Here is a 19,625-nt window from a genome sequence, read left to right as displayed (position 1 = left end):
TCTGCTCAGGCATCATACAGACCCACACTGTCAAGCTCCCCACCCCCCCCAAATCACAACACTGTATTTCATTTCCTCTGTGCGTTTGCGTGTCCCACCCCGCTTGCCCATCACGTCTGAAGGCACCTTAGGAAGGGGGCGTTGCAACATCGAGGGAGCGTTATAACGGGAGAAGTGTTTCATCACAAACGTGTTCTATATGGAGCGTTCTGATATCCAAGCGTTCTCTGCAACCCAGAGACCGCTGTTCTCCGCAGAGGCGCGCACACGCCACGTCTCTCTCGGCACGACTCTCATCTCTCCATCCTTCTTCCATCCCGCCACCATGAATTTGAAGCACCTGCCTGGAAATTCCTATCTTCAGCAAAGGTCTTCCCTCCGCCCCGCCCCCCCCAGGCATCCTTTGAATCCCACCACCAGGAACGAGTCGTGTGCAAGTCCCTTTTGTTTTGGGAGTGGCAATTGGGAAACTTCAGGGTGTTGCAACATGCTGCAACGGGGCGGGAGGCGGGGGCTCCGGACTATTTCCCAACGCTTTTCCAGTGGAAATCCCCACGTTGCCCTTTTAACATGCTCAGAGGTGGTGAGCGACCGCCCAAGCACCTCAGCGCTCCGTAACCGACTAACTGGAGCAGCGCGGCCTTAAGAGGCCCCGCTTGGCCCTGGGCTCCTGACGTGCCTCCGTCTGCGCCTGCGCTGCCCAGTCCGTGTTTTTGTGAATTCCTGCCCTCCTCACTTGGCGGTTTCCTCCCAGCACCTCGGCCGTTAAAAATAACAAACCGCCCGTCCGCACATTGCGCATCCTCGCCAGCCAATCCGGAGAAAGAGCGGCTTTTAAGGCCGCCGTCTCCTAGGCGGCGCTTGAGTCGTTCTCAGCCTATTCTGAGTTTCTTGTCTCTTTCGCACCCGCGCGCACGCAATTTAACTTTGAGCCCTTGGGATGAAAAAGGGATTTATTTTTAACCGCATCAGCTCAGTGTTAAAGCTTTATTATTTTCTTCCCCGCCCCTTGTAGTTTGTATACTTGAGTTAGAATAATTGAAACAAGGGCTGAGCTTGCACGTTTATTCAAAAATTACCATTTTAGTCGGGACTCGGGTTTTATTGCAGTGAAGAGTTGGCATGGATGTTTTTCTCTGCCTGCTGAGTTGTTTTGGAAGTTCAAAATTCCCTGTAATTTTGACATAAATGGCTCAAAATTTGAACCAAGGTTTAGCCCCCGCCCCCGGATTTAGGAATTAAGAATCAATGATAGGACCTCGGAACGTAGGCAGAGTGCGCTCCCCATATCCATGAGCATTTGCAGCTGGGATTTCCAGGTAGGCTTGAATTTTCATTAGTGCTGTACCAACAAGCCATGTTCTGTTTCAGTTTCCACTTTCTCTGGAAATCCACGTACAAAAGAATACCACATATTCCTTATTCTGAAGGAATGCAGTTTGTTCCAAAAGATCTCAGAAAATTATGTATGCCCCTTATTTCAGAATGTTACCTTTGCACACTGCAAAACAGATTTTGCAGTTCCAAGTGACACTTCTCTGGAGTGTTAGGAGCCAGAAATCCAACCTCTTATTATTTGGCTTGTATGTTGGAATGTAGCCACAAATAATAATAATAATAATAAATTTATTATTTATACCCTGCCCATCTGGCTGGGTTTCCCCAGCCACTCTGGGTGGCTCCCAACAGAATATTAAAAACACAATAAAACTTGGAACAAACAATAGCCTCATTTACTATGCCTTTCATCAGAGCCTGACAAAACAATGGGAAGGGAGGCATTTAAGTAATTTGAGGTGTGAAGATACTTGTATGTGCAATCTTTAGCACATTTACCACACTTGTTCATTTCAAATCAATGAGACATGCCTCTGTGAAAACATCTTCAGGATTGTCCTGTAAAAAGATTAAGCCCTACCCACAACTGTTTGCCAGAACAGAAAATCTTACTAAATACACACACTGAAAAATATTTTTTGGGCTTCGGCGTTTAATAACTTCATAACATGAATTGATTACATACCCTTTATCAATTAAAAAGATAGGCACAATCGGTGTAGCATGGTTTAAATTCTGATAAAAAGCAAATAATGAAAAAACTAGTCTTGAACTTTTGATTGCAGAACATCAGCTAAATATTGCAGCACTGTAAGGGACATAATGGCTTGCTAATGTTGCAAAAACAAAGCAGGCAGGCTTCACAACTTTTTTGGCATTCGCAAATACAATTGCTTAATCATTTAAAGATACAGTAGTGTTTAATCTGCTAATATTTCTTTAATCCAGTGATAGCCCTAATAGTTTTGCCAAGCACACGTGAGAGCTAGGTTCCTTTTCAATATGGCTTCCTACCTTCACTTCTCTCTACCTCTTTTTAAACCATGAACTCTCTCTCTCTCTCTCTCTCTCTCTCTCTCTCTCTCTCTAGTGTGATGCCACAGTCCCCAGTGCTTCCACCAAGCTGTCCCGTGAGCCTAGGCTACATTACAGACCCTGAATCTCTGGAGGGGCAGTTACTTAGGCATGCTATTGAGGGCAAGGTCAAGAAAGCCAAGATACTGCTGAAGAGAGGTAAAGCCAATCTGTTTCAAATTCTGTGTAGGTAACGTCCCAGGTGGCGCTGTGGGTTAAACCACAGAGTCTAGGGATTGCTGATCAGAAGGTCGGCGGTTTGAATCCCTGCCACGGGGTGAGCTCCCGTTACTCGGTCCCAGCTTCTGCCCACCTAGCAGTTCGAAAGCACGTCAAAGTGCAAGTAGATAAATAGGTACCACTCCAGCAGGAAGGTAAACAGCGTTTCCGTGCGCTGCTCTGGTTTGCCAGAAGCGCCTTTGTCAGGCTGGCCACGTGACCTGGAAGCTGTCTGCGGACAAACGCTGGCTCCCTTGGCCCATAGAGCGAGATGAGCGCCGCAACCCCAGAGTCAGACACGACTGGACCTGATGGTTGTCACGGCTATTAGAAAATTGGCCGCTGTTCCTTTAATACTAAAAAGAAGAAAGTCAGCATGAGTCAGCAGCCTGCGATGACTCATGCTATTTCTCACCAAATTGTACCTGTGTATATAAAGTGGTTGAAATGTGAAATGTTAGTATTTTGTTGGTTGGTTAGAGCTGGTAGTGCTGGTGTGTGTAATAGCTGTTAGTCGTGTTTGCAGACAAAGACTCTTTTAAGAATAAAGCAGTACTCTGCAAAGATACTCTGCTCAAAGACTCCTTTGTGCCGGTGCGGGTTCGAGGAACAGGCGAAGGAGAAAAAGGAGATCAGAACCTTTAAAACAAACACTGATAGGTTATGGGCCCAGTGTTCCTGAGCATAAGCAGAGTGTGGGACGACTAACAGCATCTCAGAAGGGAGCAGGCTGTCTAAGTCAACGCTGGAGCAGCAGGAAAGTATCCGGTGTTGGCTGCTGGAACAGCTTGATTCGATCCAGGACCGTAACAGGCGCCTCACTGAGCGGCTGCATTGGTTACAAAGCCAGGTGGGACCTGAGGGTCGTCAGAGGCAGCAACCAGAAGCCGGTGGGTGCCAGCCTGGACCGTCTGAGCAGACTCTAAAACGTGAGTCAGAGGAAATTGCTGAAGGCCCCATAGAAGAGGCTCAGCAGGTACCAGCTGGGATGGCAGATTTTCAGTCTCCCCAGATTGTTAATATTGGGGGAGGCATTCCCTTTGAAATACTCACTGAGAGCAACTGGCTAACATGGTCAATACGAATGCAGCAGTTGCTGAGGCGAGATGGACTGTGGGACTGTGTAGAAAATGAGGTTTTCATAACTGACTCTGTTGAGAAAAAACGGCTAGATGAAAGGGCTCGTACCCAAATAATGCTGTATTTAAGCAACTCACAGTTATTACATGTTGCAAATGCCAGTACAGCGTTTGAGTGCTGGAGTCTATTAAAGGCAATGCATGTCAGAGAAACTGCTGGAACTATAATTTCTCTGACTAGAAGGCTGTTCAGGACAGTGATGAAGGAAGGTGAGAGTTTGGCAACTCATCTGCAAACGCTAAAATCTCTTTTCCTCCAATTACAACAAAGAGGGAAGCGTTATGATGAGACTGACCAGACCTACATTATCCTTTCAAGTTTACCTGAAAGCTGGTTGCCTGTGATTAACAGCATGGAGAGTATGCGTCCCCGAGATCTGACCCTTGAGTATGTGGTTGGAAGGTTGACCGAGGAAGCGGAAAGAAGGTCAGATAGGCAGACTGAACTCCAGGAGCAGAGGAGTAACAACCGAGGGGGCCAGCAGCATAATCTGCAAATACAGCAACGCCAAGAAACTGATTTGGCCATGGCGGTGAGGAGATGCTATCGATGCAACCAACCCGGACATCTTCAACGTCAATGCAGGGCCAAGCTGCCAGGAGATGATGTGGAGCAGAGACAGCAATCGACGCAGAAACGCAAGCAGAAGGGGTTCTCTTCAGGGAAGAGGAACACGCGTTCTGCTCAGTTTGTGTCGGCACTTTCTCGAGAGGAGAGGAATATACCTCGAGGAACGTGGTTGCTGGACTCTGGCAGCAGCAAAATCATCTGCAATAGCCGGAAGGACTTTAGGACCCTGAGGAAGCCAGTCAACCGAAAAGACTCAATCTATCTTGCTGATGGTTATAAAAGCAAGATTGATGGCCAGGGGACATGTTTTTTGGAGTGTTTGAACACTACTCTACCAGATACTCTGTTTGTCAGCAGTTTGGACTACTGTTTACTGTCTGTAAGCTGTTTGATCAAAGCAGGGTATAGTATTCAGTTCACACAGGATGGTTGTCTGATAAAGAATGGAGCTGAGGTATGTGGCCATGCAAAGTTGGAAAATGGGTTATATGTAATGCAAAACAAACCTGTTAAGGTAGCCCAAGTGGTTCAGGAGAATTTGCCAGTTCATAAAGGGTGTGTACATGAACTACATAGAAAATTGGGTCATGCTAATTTTCGTGTACTTTCAGAGATGCAAAAGGTGTGTAAGAACCTGAAAGTAAACAGTTGCAATTGTTTCCTAGACTGTAATGTATGTAAAATGGCAAAATCTAAGAGAAAGCCTGTGGCTTCTAAAAGTGATAGGGTATCTAAAGAGGTTTTAGAACTTGTCCATTGTGACGTGATAGGCCCTTTTCCACAACAGACTGAAGGGGGCGCCAGATATGCTTTTCTGGTAATAGATGATAAATCACGTTTTAGTTGGCTGTTTTTGTTAAAGCAGAAATCAGAGTGTTTCCCCACATTCAGAGAATGGGTTGTCCAAGTTGAAAAGCTCTTCAATCGCCCTGTTGTACAGTTACAAACAGATAGGGGTGGTGAATTTTTGAACAAACAGTTTGGGGCGTGGTTGCGACATAAGGGTATTACTCATCGTTTGACCAACCCTTATAGCCCTGCAGAAAATGGTCTGTGTGAGAGACGTGGGGCTGTAATACAGTCAGTAAAGGACTGCCTGCTAGTGGATGCAGGATTAGGTCACAACCATAGGCTGTGGGGTGAGGCTTTCCTCACAGCAAATTTTTTGATTAACAGAACCTGGACAAGCTCTATAAAAGATATACCTTATCGTGTGTTGTTTGGAAAAGAACCAGATTGGTCAATGCTCCATAATTGGGGTTCTTGGGCACATGTAAATATCCCCAAAGGACAGCGCCAAAAAGGGGGCGCTAGAGCACAGAAACTGCGATTTGTGGGCTATCAGTCCTATGGCAAAGGGTGGCGTTTTAATTTATGCCCAGGACGCGTGGTTCTGTCACGAAGTGCAGACTTCGCTGACCAAGACAGGTGGACCATGATCCATGCTAACCCAGATTGCCTACTACCCCTGCAAGCAAGAGAAGAGGTTTCTTTGCAGCCATTGGAAACACAAGATCATGGTGAGGAGGAGGCACAGATTTCCCCAAAAGATGAGACAATAGATAATACCTCTTCCCCAGAGGAAGAGGAGCCTGATGTAAGAGAGCAGGAACAAGTAGTTTTGCCTAGACGCTCTCAGCGTACAAATAAGGGTGTACCTCCTCAACGTTTCACCATAGGAGGAGTGAGAGTATGTAATGTGACTTGTGTAGAGCCACAAAGCTATGATGAAGTCTTAGGCTTACCCCCTGGGGAACGTGCTTTGTGGCAACAAGCTATGAAAGAAGAAATGGACTCTTTCAAACGTAATAAAGTGTTTGAGACTGTAATGGCGCCACCTAGTGGCAGGGTGGTATCATGCAAGTGGGTCTACAAAAGAAAAACCCTTGCATCTGGAGAGCCACGTTTTAAAGCCAGACTTGTAGCCAGAGGTTTCACTCAGATTAAAGGGGAAAGTTATGATGAAGTGTTTTCTCCCACTGTAAAAAGTGAAACTTTCCGTTTAATGCTGTCTGTTGCTGCTGTAAGACAATTAGTAGTGCACCATTTTGATGTTGATACTGCATATCTGAATGCAAATTTAGACCATGAAGTGTTAATGAAACAACCTCCTGGTTTTGAAGATGGAAATGGTGCAGTTTGGCGTTTAAAAAAGGCTGTCTATGGTCTCAAACAAAGTGGAAGATGCTGGAATCAGTATTTAAATGAAGCCCTTATAAAGCTTGGTTTTAAAAAGAGTGTAGCTGATCCATGCCTGTACACTAAGGGAACTGGTGACAAATATCTAATACTCCTAGTCTTCGTTGATGATTTGCTTGTAGCAGGGAGTTCCACAGATGAGATCCAGAAACTTGCAAGTCAACTGGAAAAGAGGTTTAAACTTAAAGCCCTAGGGCCTGTAAGCAACTACTTGGGAGTAGAAGTAAGGAGGGAAGCTGATGGAAGCTTCCTATTAAGTCAGAAAGAGAAAATTCTTCATTTAATAGAGCAGTTTGGCATGGAAGACTGCAAGCCAGTTCAGACTCCCATGATACCAGATTTCCAAAAGATAATGTGTAATGATGAATTTGATCAGCCTGAATTGTATCACTCAAAAATCGGATCATTGTTGTATTTAAGTCAGTGGTCAAGGCCAGACATTGCATGTGCTACAAATATTCTGAGCCAACGTGTATCTAAACCCAGTACGGTGGATTGGTGTGCTGTGAAAAGGATTATTAGATATCTAAGGGGGACATTAAATATATGTTTGAAGATATCTAGTACACAAGATGAGAGATTAGAAGCATTTGTTGATGCAGACTGGGGAAGCTGTGTAGCTACCAGAAAATCCACAAGTGGAATGGTTATAATGTTTGCCAATTCCCTAATGGGATGGAGATCAAAGAAACAGGGATTTGTTGCAACTTCATCCTGTGAGGCAGAATATGGAAGTCTATCACTAGCATGTAATGAAATCATGTGGTTTATTCAGATACTGAAAGATCTGGATTGTAAAGTGGATTTGCCCATCAAAGTGTATGAGGATAGTCAATCGTGTATTGCACTAGCGGGCTCAGAAATAATGAAATCTGCATCAAAACACATCGCTATTCGTCATGCAAATGTTAGAGATTGTGTACAGAATGGAATTATCAAACTGGAGTATTGTCAGTCACATGATAATATTGCTGATTTGTTTACCAAGCCTTTGCCAGCAACAAGTCATAAGGAATTGATGACAAAACTGGGTTTATGTACCGGTATATAGTATATGTATGTTTTGTTTTCTGTTGGAGTTTTTGTATTTAAAGAAACAGAAGGGGTGTCACGGCTATTAGAAAATTGGCCGCTGTTCCTTTAATACTAAAAAGAAGAAAGTCAGCATGAGTCAGCAGCCTGCGATGACTCATGCTATTTCTCACCAAATTGTACCTGTGTATATAAAGTGGTTGAAATGTGAAATGTTAGTATTTTGTTGGTTGGTTAGAGCTGGTAGTGCTGGTGTGTGTAATAGCTGTTAGTCGTGTTTGCAGACAAAGACTCTTTTAAGAATAAAGCAGTACTCTGCAAAGATACTCTGCTCAAAGACTCCTTTGTGCCGGTGCGGGTTCGAGGAACAGGCGAAGGAGAAAAAGGAGATCAGAACCTTTAAAACAAACACTGATAATGGTCAGGGGTCCCTTTACCTTTACCTTTTAACTTCCCTCTGGTAAATTGCATCGCAGCACAGTTGCTCATCCTGACAGAATATGAGGGCCGAATGGGGCTAGTTGGGTTATAGACTGAGGGGAAGTCAGGTGTTAGATGTGCTTCTGTATGGATATGCTACTTAGACATGGGACAAGACTAGGTTTTGCTATTTGAAATAGAAACAGTGCATTCTGGTACCATAGACTCATAGAATAGTAGAGGGACTACGAGGGTCGTCTGGTCCAATCCCCTGCAGTCTTTATCTCTTCAACAAACTCTTGCCGTTGTTCATGAACACCGTTTGTGTTTCCTTCTTCAGGTGTGGATGTGGACTGCCACAATGCTTCCGGACAGACGGGTTTATATCTTGCTGCCCTACTGAGACACGTCCCAGTAGTCCGGCTATTTCTGCACTTTGGCGCCAACCCCAACCAGTGAGTGGTAACAAAATTCTTAGAGGCAGTGCCTGGAAAACTAGCTGTTCTTGAGAAGGCCTGTCTCCCTCTTAAAACATCAGTGCTTTTCATGGGGACGATGCTCACCTCTATGGAGTACTATCACCTCTCCCCCCCGCAGCCATTAGCTAACATTTTGTCGTGACACCCATAGCAGTGTTTCCCATATATGATACCAGCTCCTCATATTTACCCCAAAGAGTATTGGCTACCATTGGCTGTATAAACCTTAAGTTTCAGATTTGTAAACATTGATGACTCTTATGGGGGAAAGACCTTAAAACATTTTTTTTGTCAGGCTCTGAATCAGTTCTTCTCTAGCCGCAAAGGGCTTGTCTTTCAAAGCGTAAATCATCAGGGGCGTCTTACCCATAGAGGCTAGTGGCGCGGGGCCCTCGCCCACCTCCGCCATGCCACCCGCGCTGAAGCAGCACCACACCCAAAGCCTCCGTCTGCCATGGCCACCGTGGCACGAAGTGGCCAGCTGAGCTGGGAGGCGCCGCGTCCAGTCTCTGCCTCTTCCAGCCCCACTGGCAGTGCCGTCCTCCCTAAAAAAAAAGTCAACAACTGTGGGAAACGGGGGGGGGGGGCACCAGAGGGAGCTTTGCACCATGGCGCCGGATATGCTTGAGACAGCATATCATTTGGCTAACAGGGAACTGTAAATCATTTGGCTAACAGGGAATACAACTGAGTACCCAGAGATCTGTGCATTAACTCTATCAGCTAAAAAGGCATTTCTGATTAAAAAAACTATGGCTGGTAGAATTTCACTTGTCCCCTGTTCTTTGCACCCTAACGCCTCTTTCTCCTACTCTTCCCCCCCCCACCCCAAAGCCGTTGTTATGATGGTAGCACCCCAGTCCATGCAGCTGCTATTTCAGGCCACCAGAAACTTCTGGGCCACATCCTGAAAGCTGGAGGTGATCTAAGATTCCACGATCAAAAGGGGCAGACCCCTAAAGACTGGGCCCAGCTAGCTGGGAGCGAGCAGAATGCTGAGGTATTTACAACTTCACCAGGCTGACATGTCTTATTTCTAGAGCAGTCGTGGAAATAAACCATAAAGGTTACGTAGGGGGGGGGGGGGAATGCTTCCTTGTTGGAGGCTGGCAAAGCAGGGCTGGAGAGGGCTGTCCCTCCTCTGACAGCCCTCTCTAGTATCTATGCAGGGTTGAGTGGAAGGACCAAAATGTTGCTCCCCCTTTCCTCCAGCAGCCCACTCATTAGCCTTCATGCAAGGGGGTTTTGCCAGGTGAAAACTTACCTTTTTGACAAATTGGGGATGATTTTGAAGCCTGTTTTTGATGGTGTGGTTCTACTGCTGTTTCGTTGGGTTTGCTTTATAGGCTATTGTGTGGCTTTTATTGTAACACATAGTGTTTTCCTCTGATTCTGTGGCAAGCTTTATGCTTTTAAAGAGTTGCAAGTCGCTTGGAGACTCTTTATTCGCCAAGCGCCATAATAATGATAAGAGACTCGCGGCCAGGGCACAACCCATGACAACACAAATTTGCATAATATTTGCACTTGCTCATTCATATAGAGAGATGCCCCTGGGCAAATTAAGCTTGTGGGTTTAAAACAAAAGGTTGAGGTAAGGGCATCTATGATGCAAAAATCCCAGGGCGTAGATCCTGGGAGGTACCTTCCCCACCCCAACCCTGATTCTTCCCAGGAGCAGCAGGACATTATAGATTTAGAACAGTGGTTTGCAGAGGGGCATAGTGCAGAAGGCAGAAGCTGGGAAATAATGGATGGGGAACAGCTAGGAGAAGAAACACTGGAAGAGAGAGGGTTAACAGATTCACTCTCTCTGGAAAGCATCCATCCCTTCTCCCCAAGGTCAAGGAGAGCTGAGAAAGTGGCAGAACAGAAAGCACAGAGGGTACGAGCTCAGGTTACAAGATTTAGGAGTGGCGTAGATTAATAGGGACGGAAGGGGAGTAAGCCTTAGTTGGGAACACCGCCATTCTAGAGAGATGTGTTCTGTTGTCTCTTGCTGTGGTTATTAAAGATTCTAACTGGTAAGAAGCCTCACTTTCTTTTGTTCTTCTTATCTACGGCCAAGTTGAGAGGAAGCCAATTCCCTGATGCCTAACACCAAGTCCTACCCCCCGCGATGCAGAAATCTCAACTTAAATCACGGCTATTGTGGAGTGCTGTTCTGCTGTCTAGCTCCTCTCTTTTCTGTTGCCTCAAGGTCATGGATTTCATCCAGCGGTGCTGTGGTCAGATGTCTATGCTGGTGCAGCACGGGGACCTGTTGATGTATTCCAAAGCTCTAGCAGCATCACCACGCAGCCTGCGTTCCTCGCTCTCCTCGCTCTTATCTGCCTCCTTCTGGTAAGGATCCACCTGCTGCCTGTCTTCTCTAATGCTGCGGGAGCCATAGCCTAGTCTCTGCTTGGACCCAGCCCTCCGCTGAGACAGACAGCTGAAGAATAATGAATGATGGTGGTGAATATGATGAGGATAAAACATCTTGGCATGAGCAGTTTGGGGAATTACAGTAATTGTCCCCATTGAATATGTGGGGTTGGATACAGACTTTGTCAAGTTCCAGTCAAACTGGAGGAAGGAGGAAGCGGTTAAGGGAGATGATTTTCACTTACTCCTTCTGCCTCAAGTGCCCCCTGAAAAGCTGCTCCAGCAAGTTTTTCCTGAACAGTGTGGGCCGGTGCTTGGAGCTGAAGGGGGAATCTGCAGAAATCTCCTTTCTCTAAGGGGAATTTTCTTTCTATGTATCCATCTGTCTGTTTAAATGCCTATATTCTGCAGTATCATAAACAAATCAAAGCAGATATATAGATATAGAATTATTATTATTATTATTATTATTATTATTATTATTATTATTATTATTATTTGTACCCCACCCATCTGGCTGGGTTTCCCCAGCCACTCTGAGCGGCTTCCAACAAAGATTAAAATGTCACACATTGAAAACTTCCCTATACAGGGCTGGCTTCAAATGTCTTCTAAAAGTCAGATAATCTCTGTATTGCAAATAAAAGTTAAAAAGGAAAGATAGAAGGAAATAGAATAGAGGGATTATAAAGAATATCATAGTAGTAAAAAAGAAGAGATAGATCGATTTCTTGGGATGATGACAAGTGAAAGCCATGAGGGAGGAGGAGGTAATATATAACAGAAATAGATAAGAATGGACAGAAGAACGGAAGAAAGAAGTATTGCTAAAGGTTAGTAGAAATTGATTTATATGAATATTGAATACTGAATCGGATGTTATCATGTTGGTTTTGTATTATTCTTAATTTAGGTATATCGGATTGTATTACAGTGGTGCCCTGCTAGACGAATGCCTTGCTAGACGAAAAACACTCTAGACGAACGGCATTTGCTAGCGGAAGGCTGCCCCGCAAGACGAAAAAGTCAATGGGGCTGCCTTGCAAGATGAAAAATAAATAAATTTCGGCGCGAAAACCTCCGCGCTGCATTGCCGCTTCGCTAGACGAAAAATTCGCTCTACGAAGACACTCATAGAACGAATTATTTTCGTCTAGCGGGGCACCACTGTATTTGTATGTATCTTGAGGTTTTACATAAGGAAGAACTCAATCTGTAACTTTCAAATTTTATTTTTCTTTAGTTAATGTTTTTATTTTAATGGGTTTTTTCCCCTTCTGTATTGATGCAATAAAGTTAATAAAATAAAATAAAAAAGTCAGATAATTGTTTATTTCCTTGACCTCTGATGGGAGTACTTTTGTGCTTCATCTGCATTAACGGACCACTTATTCTCCCATAGAAATCACTGGGATTGCTTAATGTCAGTACTCCAGATACCTAAATGTGTCTTACAAGGCTCTGTTTCCAACCCCTCCTGTTGCAGGCATTTGGAGGGCTCCAATGGGTTGGGAAGCAGCAAGGAGACAGCTATTGGATACAGGCAAGTAAGTAAACATCTCTGGAAGGGTGTGGTTCAGTGTAGTAGAGAGGCCATAATTTCAAGGCTCATAATTCCTCCCTTCTCTTTCAGCTGTGCCCAAGCAAGTGCCAGCAGCCCGGAATGGCTGCCTTCACGTTCATTGCAGACGACAGCGAGCTGCTCCGAGGTCACGGAGAACCAGACCGGAGCTACCAGAACGGACCATATACACTCATGAGGAAGTAAAGCTATCAGCATTATCTATCAGCCCTGTCTGTTCTCGCCTCCCATCTAGGATTTTAAAAAATAGCGATAGCAATAGCAACAATAGGTTCTCTTCTTGCAAGACCCAGTTCTAAGGAGATACCTGGTCTCAGGGAAGCAGACTGGTCACAGTGAAATGAATTGGGGAGGGACACAGCTCAGTAGCAGAGTGTGGCGATCACACAGGGTCCCCGGTCGTTTAACGGACTATTGATCCCTGTGCCACCACGGCGCTTCGCTGCCACCAACCAGGATCCCCTCCCTGGTAATCACTGTCACACTCAGGGTGTGATTTTAAACAAAATAATAAGTGTTTATTTTAAACATCAACAAACTTAAGATATTGGTTACATTGGTATATACTTATTCTTATCTCAACCCTGTCCTAATCCTACGCTCACCACTCTACCTCACCACCAACCCTCACAATCGCCAACCACCCACCAACCAACTGCTTCAGACAACTGCCCTTAACCAACTGTCTAACTCCAACTGCCTTTGTTCAGCTGCCCCTAGCTCCTCCTCCCTCTGTTTATTGGTCTGCCTAGGGTCAGCCACTTAACCCTTTACTTACTCCTGCCCATTCATACATTCTCTAGGAAGGGCAAACGCCACACAGAGCATCTGCTTGGCACCAGAAGGCCCCATGTTCAGGTAGGGCTGAGCGGGACTCCTGTCTGAAACCAGGGAGAGCTGCTGCCAATCTGCGTAGACAGTACTGTGCTGGGTGGACCAATGGCATAAGGCAGCTTCCTATATCCCTGTGGTCTCATATCACTCTGCACCTGTCAGGGAACTGCCATCTGGTCCGCTGAGGGTGTTGCATTGGGCGAAATACCCTTCTTCTGAGCTACGCCAATAAAACACAAGAAACTAGAGGAGCTAGGAGTCCATTTTGTTTTCTTTATTGCAAAGCAATAAGGGTTACAGTCGAATCGTTTCGCAAATCTTTAACCCCGCCCAAAGGTCAGGGCAGGGGTATTTATAACATTTCAGACAAAGGATTTCAATTTAACCAATCATATTTAATTACCTCATTTCAGTTAAGTACGCAAGTACATTACCTAATCTAATACGCATGCGCAATAAGCATTGCTAACTAAACCTTGATTCTCAGAGATTGTTACATTCTGTTGGTGTGCAATGCATGGTAACCAGGGTTACGTGTAGCCATTTTCATGTATCAACTTATGTTCTAGCTTATGAATGCGTCTTTATGATTGAATATTTGCTTGTTCTTCTATCTCGGTGTGAGACGGCATCTTGCCAAAATCATCGGTTCCTTAAAGCAGCAGGTTACCATAATTCTCTATTAGAAGCATATTAAATGATTTATTGGGGTTCACATTATCATATTTATTATGGCCCTTTGGGCCACTGCAACAAGGGGACCGGAGGGACTGTTGGGATACAGGGATCCCCAACGCCAACTGCACAGCAGCACCTCTTCCAGCGCGGAAAGCAGCCACACCTCCAGTGGGGAGGAAGGGGAAGGGGCCAGCCGGGTGAGGAGAGGGCTTGGGGATGCTACGGAGAGCCCCAGCGCCTCATCCAGCCAGGAGCGGCAAACAGGGAGTCTGGCGGGGAGAGGGCTTGGGGATGCAACAGAGACCCTGCGCTCACCTCGCCCGGCTGGTCAGGAGGGAGGCACGCCATTTCCGTCGCCCCAATTGCACAGAGGGGTGAAACGCAAAGAGGATAGGAGGAGACTTGGGGTGCCAAAGTTCTTATGCTGGGGAAAGAGCCGGAAGGTGCCACTCCCGGATTCTGCTAGTGACTGAGACGGACATGTGCTTTGTAGCTCTGCACTGTAAATAGTTTGCACAATAAACCTGTAAACAGACAGGTTGGGTTCCTGCCTTGTTACTCGTGAGTCACCACCACTCGGACCTTACAGCATCCTAAGACTTGTAGTGTATCTTAATCCTCAAGCAGCGACCTTGTAAGATATTGGTTAAATAACGTACTTACTTATGCAGTCACATAACCTCCCCTGTTTAAACGATCCCCTGTTTGAGTTTATGCAGCGACAAGAGGGTTGCTAACTCGTTTGAGTCCTATCGATAATTATACCTTCCTGGTTGATCATCCCTCTCTGTCCCTCTTAAAGAAAACACACATGAATCTGAATCATATTAACATAAACCACTTTGCCATCAAATTCATTCAGGTTTACAGAGTTGTTCCTGAAGGCAGGCTTCGGTTACATAACAGATAAAACTATATACTAGATAGTAGTGAGTCATGAGAAGACTGCATCCAAGCAGTTACCAATTAACACTCTTTGCAGCAACTGACCAACCAACCAACTGACAAAACTGCCTGCCACATAGAGGCAGTTAGTCCTCTCGGAATGTTGGACTTGACTGACAGCTTTATATCCCACATAAAGGTCAGCACCAACACTTTGAATTGTGCTCGATGACCTGGTGGGAAGGCCAATTACAATGGGCCAATCAGGTCGCAGGTGAAGGGGGCTGAACCAGGTCTGCCCCTGCTGCATTTAAGAGAGCGGCCTCTGGTAGCCCACCTCCTTGGGAGATCGCTGCGGTTGTGCATTTTCCTTTCACCAGCTACGTACATTTCACCTATCTGATGTCCTGTTTTCCTTTCTCCGTCCTCAAAAATACTTTCACCCAATTTATTCATTCAAACATTTCCTATCAGTGGCCTGCTGCTAACAGGTTTTTTTTAATTAATCTGTTTTTATCCAAGGAGTTCACAGCGCCGTGGGTTTTTAACATTCCATAGTGCGGCAAAACAAGGCCGGGCTGTAGTTTCGCCATCCCTCATCTGCAGACGTCATTCCTAGCACTTGTAGGAATCCATACATTTCCCCCCCCTCCCTCACATGTTCCTTTCATCCATTGCCACATACCCCCAGCCATCTTCTCCTGAATTTTTCCTTTCATTCCTTTGCTCCATCCTCACGAGCCCAGACACAATTCCTCCTATGCCTCTCATTAATCCAACATGCTACACGTTCTGCTGGACCATAAAGAAGTCCTGCATCGTACTCATTCATTGATAAGGGGAAAGGCTTGTTGCGAAGACCAGTGCCAAGAGATGAAATCGGGCAGATCGTATTAGAATTTGGTAGCTGATCTTTGTCAAACAAAAGCCACAGAGTAAGAAGTTACATTTGCCGAGATGTACACACGAGTAACAAGTCAGTCTTTGGACTAATTGGCATTTAACGTGCCCCCCAAAGCTTTCAAGTTACACAGAAATTTAAAATAAGTCATGGAAGAACAGGATATAGCGTTTGGGGAAATTTGCAGCCAGAGCAGAACGTGTAGGTTAAGAAAGATGTTGGTTTGAACACATGAGCGGTGGTGGAGATTTGGAGGAGCTGCATGCTAAGTGAACCAAAGAAGTAGCCCCGGTTCTGACACCTTTCCCCCTTGCTTCCAGCTTGCTGTGGAATGGGCAGTTTGTCACGGTGCGAAGCTTAAAGCCCGAAGCCCATCCCCACTGCAGTAAAATGCGTGGCGCCCTGGACTTGCTCCTCGCTGAACAAAAATACTGCAGGTAATTCCAGCTGGCGGGCTTTAGGACTCAGATCATGGAGGGATAAGCCCTGTTGTTACGTGGGCGCTCACTGCCGTTTGTTCAGCATGGCTTCCGTGTTTCCTTCAGCCAGCTCCACCACCCCCACCTTCTGCTTCTCTTGGCCGTGAGCCCATCTCTGGACCTGCAAAACCTCCAGCTCGTCTTTGAGAGGGTGGGCATGTGTTCCCTCTACTATGCCTTGCACTGTGAGGTAAGTGAGACTGTCAGGGAAGCTCGGCTCCTTTCCCCACTTCCTAAGCTTATCCCTCTCCCTCTTCCCCCACTGCAGAAGTCTAGCCCCCCAGCTTCCTCGGCGACTCTGCGTTTGCTGCTGCAAGTCTCCGAAGCGCTCTTGTTCCTGCACTCTCGGGGTTATATTCACCGGGCTGTGACCTCCCATGCAGTTCAGCTGGTGAGACCTGGACTTGCCAAGCTCAGCAACCTCGAGCACATGCAGCAGAGGTTGGTTGGAGCAAGTGTGGTCTTTGGGAGACTCCGGTAGGATTCCTCGGGACATGTGACTGGTTTCAGTTCTGTTTCAGCAGGGCGGAGAAAAACAGGTTAGCCCAGCCTATTCCTCCACCCCCTGCTCTCTACAACTGGCTGCCCTTGGAAGTCATCAGAGAGCGCCCGGCTTCCGTGAACTCTGACCTCTTCAGCTTCTGTACGGTGATCCAGGAGATCTTTACAGGTTGGTTTCTGGCCAGGGTGAGAAGCGGTAGGCAAGACTGGCATGTCTCAAGGTGACCATCAGCTGACCATAAGTTCCCAGGGAAATTCCAATTGCCAGAAAGGTTTGCCTTGGCCTATAAATGTGTTAGCAAGGAAGCACTTTAAAATGGCGCTACAGTCATACCTTGGTTTTCGAACAGCTGAGTTCTTGAACATTTCGGCTCCCGTAGGCCACAAACCCGGAAGTGAGTGTTCCAGTTTGCGAACTAATTTTGGAAGCCAAACGTCCGACAAGGCTTCCGATTGGCTGCAGGAGCTTCCTGCAGCCCATCAGAAGCCGCGCTTTGGTTTCCAAACGTTTTGGAAGACGAACGGACTTCCGGATCAGGTTCCATTTGACTTCCGAGGTACGACTGTATTTTTAGAATTAACATTTTTAGGCTGCAGCGTCAAGCTCCGAGACCTGCATTATTTGAAAATATTTTTACCCCCTTAAGAGTGCAGAGCTGATCTACAAGGATGGCTTGAGGGTAAGAGGAATAAGTTTGATCCAGAAGGGCTCTCACTTAGGTTCTTACTTCCTTCTCCCCATGAAGGAACCTCCCTGCAGCTCTGAGGCAACTGTTTCGGTTACATATTTGTTATGATTGCTGTGGGCTGAGGATATTAAGTTGTTGTTCATTTCCCTCAGCCAACACAACTCGGTCACCCCAATCCCAAATCCAGTACTGCCTGCACCTTGACCTCTAGTACTGGGAATGAGGAAAGTATAGAAGCATAGAAGAATAGTATCGAAGAGCCGTTTAGGACCCTTAGGATAATCTAGTCCAGCCCCCTGCAAAACAGGAATATGTAGCTGTCCAACATGAGGCTGGAACCTGTGACCTTGGTGTTACCAGCACCGTGCAAGGTAAAGGGACACGGGTGGTGCTGTGGTCTAAACCACTGAACCTCTTGGGCTTGCTGATCAGAAGGTCGGTGGTTCGAATCCACCCGGCGGGGGTGAGCTCCCATTGCTCTGTCCGAGTTCCAGCCAACCTAGCAGTTTGAAAGCACGGCAGTGCAAGTAGATAAATAGGTACCACTGTGGCGGGAAGGTAAACGGCATTTCCATGCATTCTGGTTTCCATCACAGTGTCCTGTTGCGCCAGAAGTGGTTTAGTCCTGCTGGCCACATGACCTGGAAAAGCTGTCTGCAGACAAACGCCAGCACCCTCGGCCTGAAAAGCAAGATGAGCACCACAACCCCATAGTTGCCTTTGACCGAACTTAACTGTCCAGGGGTCCTTTACATTTACATATATATATGCACCATGCAGTAATCTACCTATTGCAGGAGCTAGTTGGGAGAAGAAAGAAGCAGGGGGGGGGTGGCATTTCAAACATCCCTGCCCAATATTTTTCTTTAAGGATAGCTACTACTCTTGGCAGACCCTTTTTTTTTTTTGCAAAATAAATAAATAAATGAGGTACTCATATCGTGATAAAATATATATATATACTGCAGGCACCAGCACAAAATGGTTGAAATGGGGTGCCAAAAATGAGGTGAGTGCCATCACAAAAAAGTGCTGACTCTTGGATGCCGTACTTAATCTAGACTTACAGTGGGTCTGCCTAACTTTGTCATTTTATGTCCCTACAAGTCAAGCAACCTGTGTTTTTCAGGGGAAGTCCCTTGGGGTGGTTTGGATGGCCTCGCTGTGAAGGAGAAGATGGAGGCAGGGCAGTCTCTCTCGGCTGATGCCCGTGTGCCCCAGCCTCTCTATGAGGTGGTCAAAGGCGGCACAGCCTTGAAGGAACGTGACCGGAAGGGTACTTTCCCCGACTTACGATATGTATTGCGGACAGCCCAGCAGGTGAGGAGTTAATGGGTGTTTCTTTAGTTTGCCTCCATGTTGTTGTTGTTGTTGTTTAAATTATAACAACCAGAATTTTTTTATTTATATTTTCAGTTTGGAAAGAGTTTGACAAGTGTGAGATGGACCAATTTGTTTGAAATGGGGTTGTTGTTTTGTCGTTCTTTGATGCTCTAACCCAGGCACAGGCAAACTCCGGCCCTCCAGATGTTTTAGAACTACAATTCCCATCATCCCTGACCACTGGTCCTGTTAGCTAGGGATGATGGGAATTGTAGGCCCAAACATCTGGAGGGCCGGTGTTTGCCTATGCCTGCTCTAACCCGCCCCGGGACATTAGAGTGAAGGGCAGGCAACAAATGAACCATTGTTAACAATAAATAAATAAATAAAATTAACAACGGGGAGATATTTAAAAACCCTGTAAACAAGATGAGATGAATGGCAGGTGAAACCTCGCTGTCATATAACCTCCCTGTAAACATATTATTATTATTATTATTATTATTATTATTATTATTATTATTATTATTATATTTATATTTATATTTATATTTATATTTATATTTATATTTATATTTATTTATTAGATTTATATGCCTCCCTATACCCAGGTGTCCTTAGGGCGGTTCACAGAATAAAATCAAGATATAAAACCACAAAATACATAATAAAAAAATAAAAACAACAACCCCAGAGCTCCCCCCCAAACAAAAACATTTTTAAAAGGCATAGGATGTAAATCATATTGACCAAAGGCCTGGTTAAAAAGGAATGTTTTTGCCTGGCGCCTAATGGTATATAATGAAGGCGCCAGGTGAACTTCCCTGGGGAGAGCATTCCACAGACGGGGAGCCACTGCAGAGAAGGCCCCGTTCTCATGTTGCCACCCTCCGGACCTCTCAAGGAGGAGGCGCA

The 19,625-nt window shown here is 45.8% G+C and overlaps 1 protein-coding gene across 1 annotated transcript in view; it reads left to right on the top strand.

Moving 5' to 3' along the window:
* Positions 1–238: 238 nt before the first annotated feature.
* The window catches only part of LOC117042096 (inactive serine/threonine-protein kinase TEX14-like), a 31,948-nt gene continuing 12,561 nt past the window's right edge, over positions 239–19,625 (top strand). The window contains exons 1-12 of the mRNA XM_033141570.1: positions 239–369; positions 2,429–2,571; positions 8,333–8,447; positions 9,306–9,471; positions 10,672–10,814; positions 12,325–12,385; positions 12,472–12,602; positions 16,039–16,155; positions 16,264–16,387; positions 16,466–16,638; positions 16,722–16,867; positions 18,517–18,707. Coding sequence (XP_032997461.1) covers positions 326–369; positions 2,429–2,571; positions 8,333–8,447; positions 9,306–9,471; positions 10,672–10,814; positions 12,325–12,385; positions 12,472–12,602; positions 16,039–16,155; positions 16,264–16,387; positions 16,466–16,638; positions 16,722–16,867; positions 18,517–18,707 — 1,554 coding nt within the window. The 5' untranslated portion in view covers positions 239–325. The remainder of the gene's footprint in view (positions 370–2,428; positions 2,572–8,332; positions 8,448–9,305; positions 9,472–10,671; positions 10,815–12,324; positions 12,386–12,471; positions 12,603–16,038; positions 16,156–16,263; positions 16,388–16,465; positions 16,639–16,721; positions 16,868–18,516; positions 18,708–19,625) is intronic.

The sequence above is a fragment of the Lacerta agilis genome, chromosome 2 (assembly GCF_009819535.1).
Source record: "Lacerta agilis isolate rLacAgi1 chromosome 2, rLacAgi1.pri, whole genome shotgun sequence".
Lineage (NCBI taxonomy): Eukaryota > Metazoa > Chordata > Lepidosauria > Squamata > Lacertidae > Lacerta > Lacerta agilis.
Note: the sequence above shows the minus strand (reverse complement) of the source record. Positions and strands in the feature narration are given on the sequence as shown.